Genomic DNA, 5,720 nt, shown 5'->3' with positions numbered 1-5,720 from the left:
GAGTGCATGGAGGGATGGACACAGGGAAGAGGTAACTATGGGGAGGAAGTGGGAGGGAAGCTGTTGCATTGGGGTAAATTGTAGTCAATGTCATGAAACAAAGTGTATGTGAACTGTATGGAAAGTGAAATGAAAAGTAAAGAAATAAGAAATGCATGAGATTGTGAGGTTTAGGGGACAAGACCACCTGAGGGAGTGGGTCAAACTATAAAGGGAGAGAGAGAAAGAGAGAGATACCAGGTTCTCCAGTTGTCCAACGTCCTATTTTGAAACACTCTGACTTTTGTTAGAATTTGGATTGGCTTCTCTGTGGATAAGAAGAATATCATTTTACCAAGCATCATGTGTAATCCCAGTCACATTGTTAATAGAGCAGCCCTTTAATGTTACAGAATCTTTTCTTTTTTTTTAAACCAGGCAATCTTCATGATTCCTACAAATCCTCCTCCCACATTCCGAAAGCCAGAACTGTGGTCAGATCACTTCATGGATTTTGTGAAGCAGTGTCTTGTAAAGAGCCCTGATCAGAGAGCCACAGCCACTCAGCTCCTGCAGGTATGATCCCTCGACACGCTGCCTCTCTCCATGTGATGGAAAGACACTATTAAGCCAACTACTTAGAGATAGCAAAGATGTATAATATATTTGCATTTTGTAGGTTGGAATTAAATTGCATCAAAAAGACGTTGAAAGGAATGTTAAGTTATTGAACAAGAAACCATTGCAAGAAAATACAAGAGTGTGTGGGATTCAAGAAAGGGAATTGACATTTAGTGAGCACCTACTGTGTGCAGTTGCTGTGAATATGTTATGCTGTTTAATCATCAAATAAGCTGTATAAGGAATTGGTATTATTTCAGTCCTACAGGTGAAGAAATGGGAGGTTAGCTCTTAGAGTCTCTCAGCTGGTAAACATCAGAACCAAGATTAGAGCCTAGGTCTTTCTGACTCCAACACAGGAGTGCCATCAAGTCTACCTAACTCCAAAAAAGAGTTGAGATAAGTGATAGGTGCTGTTGTAGCTGAGGACAAGGGGAGACCACTCTTGGATTGAGGCAGTAGGCATGCTTTCCTGAGGAGGTAGTTTCTGCACCTGGGCCTGGAGTAATGCATTGGATTTGCCTGGCAGTATACTTAGTGGATAGGAGCTTGGATTCTAGAGTCAGATTTGAATTTTGGTTCCCTATTTATTGTCAGGTTTTCTGATCTTGGACAGGTAACTTCACCTCTTTGTATATTAGTTTTTTATCTATAAAATGGGTATAAAGGACTATAATACACATAACTTTGAATAGTGTTTTAAATGTATTACAGATAGTATGGTGTAGACTTAACAAATAGCTACTATTATTATTATGCAAGGCCAGTGATTTTCAACCATATCAGACCCAATGCCTCCTTTTTATAATCAATATATATATATTTTAACACCGTTACTCTTCTAGCGTGAAACCCATAGATAATAAAACCTATTATGCTTATAATTTTAAAAATTCCACATAATATCATACCTGTGATACAAAGGAGAAATATAAAGACAATACTTTATAATAATACATATAATAATACATTGGAAATGCTCCAATGTGACTCAATGTGAAGACATAATGAAGTAGTTAGATACCTAGCATCATGAATGACTTTAGATTTAAGAGCAGTAAGAAGATCAGCAACCATTCCATTCAAGAAATACAGGAAAATGAAGGAGGTTTGGGTGGACCCTAGAATAAAAACTGACATCACTAATAATTGACCAAACTCTTTTGTATATGAGAGTAAGAGGGAAATGATCTTACAAATTATTGAAGTGAAGAGAACAAGAAGTGAGATATTCTTGCAAACGGGCTGCATCTTATTTCTGAGTGTCATCCCCAGTTCTTACCCTGCCTGCATGGGGTAGTGATGAGGTTTAATGGAAGATACATCTCTTTGGAAATCCTAGCAAATTTTGAGACATACTTTCTGTCTTTGAAGTACTTACAAAAGCCATGGGGACTGACCCCTTTAACAGATGATGGGGAATAGAAGGTTGACCACAAAGAGAAACACTGTAGAGAAGATCAGAATAAGTTGGAAAACAGCAGGCAACCAACCTCAAAGGGAATTTCCACATGCAACTTTGATAGCATAGTTTTTTTTTTAGTCATTGTACTACCAATAATGACAATAAACATGTAAGATGGTATTAATATTAAAAATTTTAAGATGTTTTTTATAAATGAAATTCAGTGATAACCTTACGTTTCCAGTGTCCTGCCTGATAGAGTAATGTTTGGGTCCAATTCTGTTTTATATTTGTGATCAGGTTTAGTATTTTCTGCAGTAAATGCCCTTGTGCATTAAATTTTTCTTTTCTGCCTAACTATGTAGTTGGAAATGCTCTCATACACTGAATAGAAAGAATAAATGGAATGAATGACTTAGTCTGTTATTTCTAACCAATGTCTTTCATTCCATTTAAATCTCACTCCAATCCAAAATGACTTCCCAAGTTACTGGGCTTTTTGCATCTCTCTTGAAGAAACCGTTTGGTTCATTTACTACAGCATGCATACACTCTGAGACATTTGGAAGCTGTGCAGAATGTGACCCAGTTAGTTATCTCGTGTGAATTGTCCCACACGTTGCAGGATTGCAGGTGTAGCTGCCTCCCCTTCTGTGCCGCATGTGCTCTCCAAGCCTTGGGACAGCTGTAACAAGCACCCACACATTCACACAGCGTCCTCTAGGGGGTGGTGAAACCCTGCTGAGATCTCGAGATTTGGCACCGAGAAATGAAATAGTCATGTCAGCCAGGCAGTAAAACAATGAGCAGAGCTTGAGTGTGCTTCTATTCAGAGTTCTACGGTGAGCGTGCTTTTGCTGTTGTCCGAAGAATAAAGGGAAGAATGAAATTAATTGATTCAACAGATATTTAGGTGTCTGTGTGCCAGACACTGTTTTGGCACTGATGCCATACAAAGCACTGATGCCATACAGAGAGTCTCAGGAGTTTTCCACTTTCTTGTTTAAGCACCCATTTGTCAAGAGTGCCAAAGGAGTGTCGATACTGCGGGACTTAATTAATGAAGCCATGGACGTGAAACTGAAACGCCAGGAGGCCCAGCAGCGGGAGGTGGACCAGGACGATGAGGAGAACTCAGTGAGTGACAGGCATTGCTGTGGGTTTGGGGCTTCCGTGCTTGTTATTTCATGATTGCAAAGCCAGGTAAGATGAGTAGGAGATGGTAGATCAGCCTGGAACTTTTCTCATGTGCCTGTGTCCTGTCCTGGATCAAGGCTTGCTCGAGGCATTAGATCTCCTCATGATACGTCTGTAACTGCTCTCCTTCCAGGGCTTTCTGGGGCATTTTAAAATTTTACTCTCTTGTCCCCGTGTCTTATATAGTCAAATAACTTTGTATTCAGGAGAGAGAAAGCTCAGCTCTGAGACTTGGTTCTTCCATACCCTATTGGGGCATCTACAATCCGTACAAACATGTAGCTTTTGCCAGAAGAGTCTGCCTCACAAGCCCGAGATTCCAGGCGTGCTTACCTCGGCTTCTTAGGTCCACGTTGTAGGTCTCCACTGAGAAGGGAGGAAGGGAGAGAGAGAGGAAGAGAGAGAAGGTCCCTCTGGGGCTGGGTGTACTGTTCTGACATGGGTAATTTGTGATCGATTTCATGAGTAAGTGTCCAATCCAGAAATAAATGCACCAAGATAAGTAAAAGTCATTCAGAAATTTCAAAATCTTTTGATCAAATTAGCCCCAATTTTAAATTGTCTTTTACAGGAGGAAGATGAAATGGATTCTGGCACGATGGTTCGAGCAGTAGGTGATGACATGGGGACTGTCCGAGTTGCCAGCACCATGAGCGATGGAGCCAATACCATGATCGAACATGATGACACATTGCCATCACAGCTGGGCACCATGGTGATCAATACGGAGGATGAGGAAGAGGAAGGAACTATGAAAAGTAAGACTCGGACTAAATGCACCAACTTCTCAGACAAACGTACGTGTTGGAGGAGATAGGTCCTCCTGGTCCATGCAGTCTCAGCCATGAGCCCCCTCTTATGCTGCCACCAGCAGAGGTTCTGGTGGGCTTGGGAGAGCTGCAGAGGGGTCCACTGGCCTACTTTTGAACCATTGACCATTTTCTCCTTGACCCTGGAGGTAAGCACGTACATTGTTTGAGGTATAAATTCATTCGCAAAGTCTAATGAAATTCTGAGCCATTTCTTCAGTGTATTTTTGTGACACTTTGTGTTTCAAACTCAGGTTTACCAACACTTAAGCCATTTCAAAATGACTAGATAAGTTTTAAACATCAAGCATCAAGCCCCTTCTTCTGTTGGGATCCTATCTTAGCTTCTTTTCATCTGTCCTAGTTTTTTTTCCCCTGTGACTGAAGTTCAATACCTCATCTTCTGTTTTCCCTGCTCCAATTCTGGGTTCACCCATGTTTCCAAGGAGTTCTGATACGTTTTTGTTGAATGGTATTTAGAAACCAAGATCATTGTTTCCAGGTTCTCTCAGTGGACAGAGCTAGGAAATAGAGATAGATATAGAGAAATCCACACATACACACACATCTGTATTTATTTTTGGATCTATCCATCTGCGTATGTGTGTACGTATATATGTATACATGTATGCATAAGTATATGTGTATATACGTATACATATATATGTTTGTATAACGTACGTGTATATATATATATATACACACATATATATTTATGTATGTATATAGAGTGTAAAATATATATACATATATATGTGGTGGTGTAGTGCCTAAGGCATTTGACAGCTAACCAGAAGGCTGGCGGTTCAAACCCACCAGTCACTTCTCAGAAGGAAGATTGGGCAACCTGCTTCCATAGAGATAAGGCCTCGGAAACCCAAGGAGGAGTCACTATGGGTTGGAAATGACTTGACAGCAGTGAGTTTTGGTATATGTGTATATATAAAATCAGCGCCAAAAGTATCATATTGGACTCATTTTTTTGAATATATGTATGAAACCATGAGTCCATTATGATACCTTTGTTCCTGATTCAGTACCATAGGGTTGATTCTAGCCTTCTCCTCTTTCTTCCTTTGTAACTTGTAACTTCTCTCTCCCTATAGTGAGGACTCCCATTTTCTGCACTATACCTTGGTTAAAGCATTTGGCTGATAACCAGAAGGTCGGTGGTTTGAATATACCAGCTACTCTATGGGAGAAAGAAGAGGCAGTCTGCTTCTGTAAAGATTCATAGCCTTGGAAGCCCTGTGGAGCAGTTCTACTCTGTCCTATAGGGTCCCTGTGAGTCTGAATCAGCTCTGTGGCAGTGGGTTTTAGTATGCAGGTGATGTATTTTCACTATTGCTAGTCTGTACTCCGATGAGAAGGAAGTTTACCGGCTAGAGTGTGGTATTTATGTCTAGTTCTTTTTGTCTTTAGCCTTCAGTATTTAGCCCAAGCACTGTTTCCAAAGTTAATTGGGCCGGCTGCTTCCTTCCTCACCCCATTAGTGTACTTAGGTGAATTCATCTGTAATATAAGAGATTCCTTGTCACGGTCTACCTGCCACCTTACGATCATTGGTGGCAGGGTTACGTTGTTGGTGGGTGCGTGGCTCGGACTCACGGTGACCCCATGTGTGATGGAACGGGTGCGTGGCTCGGACTCACGGTGACCCCGTGTGTGATGGAACGGGTGCGTGGCTCGGACTCACGGTGACCCCGTGT

At 41.2% G+C, this 5,720-nt stretch overlaps 1 protein-coding gene across 1 annotated transcript in view; it reads left to right on the top strand.

Moving 5' to 3' along the window:
* STK4 (serine/threonine kinase 4) overlaps nt 1–5,720 on the top strand; it is a 109,736-nt gene that overhangs the window by 34,627 nt on the left and 69,389 nt on the right. The window contains exons 7-9 of the mRNA XM_007938393.2: nt 418–555; nt 3,014–3,142; nt 3,774–3,960. Of these exons, the coding sequence (XP_007936584.1) occupies nt 418–555; nt 3,014–3,142; nt 3,774–3,960 (454 nt within the window). The remainder of the gene's footprint in view (nt 1–417; nt 556–3,013; nt 3,143–3,773; nt 3,961–5,720) is intronic.

The sequence above is a fragment of the Orycteropus afer genome, unplaced genomic scaffold (assembly GCF_000298275.1).
Source record: "Orycteropus afer afer isolate SDZICR_OR568_19922 unplaced genomic scaffold, OryAfe1.0 scaffold00049, whole genome shotgun sequence".
NCBI lineage: Eukaryota > Metazoa > Chordata > Mammalia > Tubulidentata > Orycteropodidae > Orycteropus > Orycteropus afer.
The sequence above is the reverse complement of the archived record's forward strand: the minus strand, read 5'-3'. Positions and strand labels throughout refer to the sequence as shown.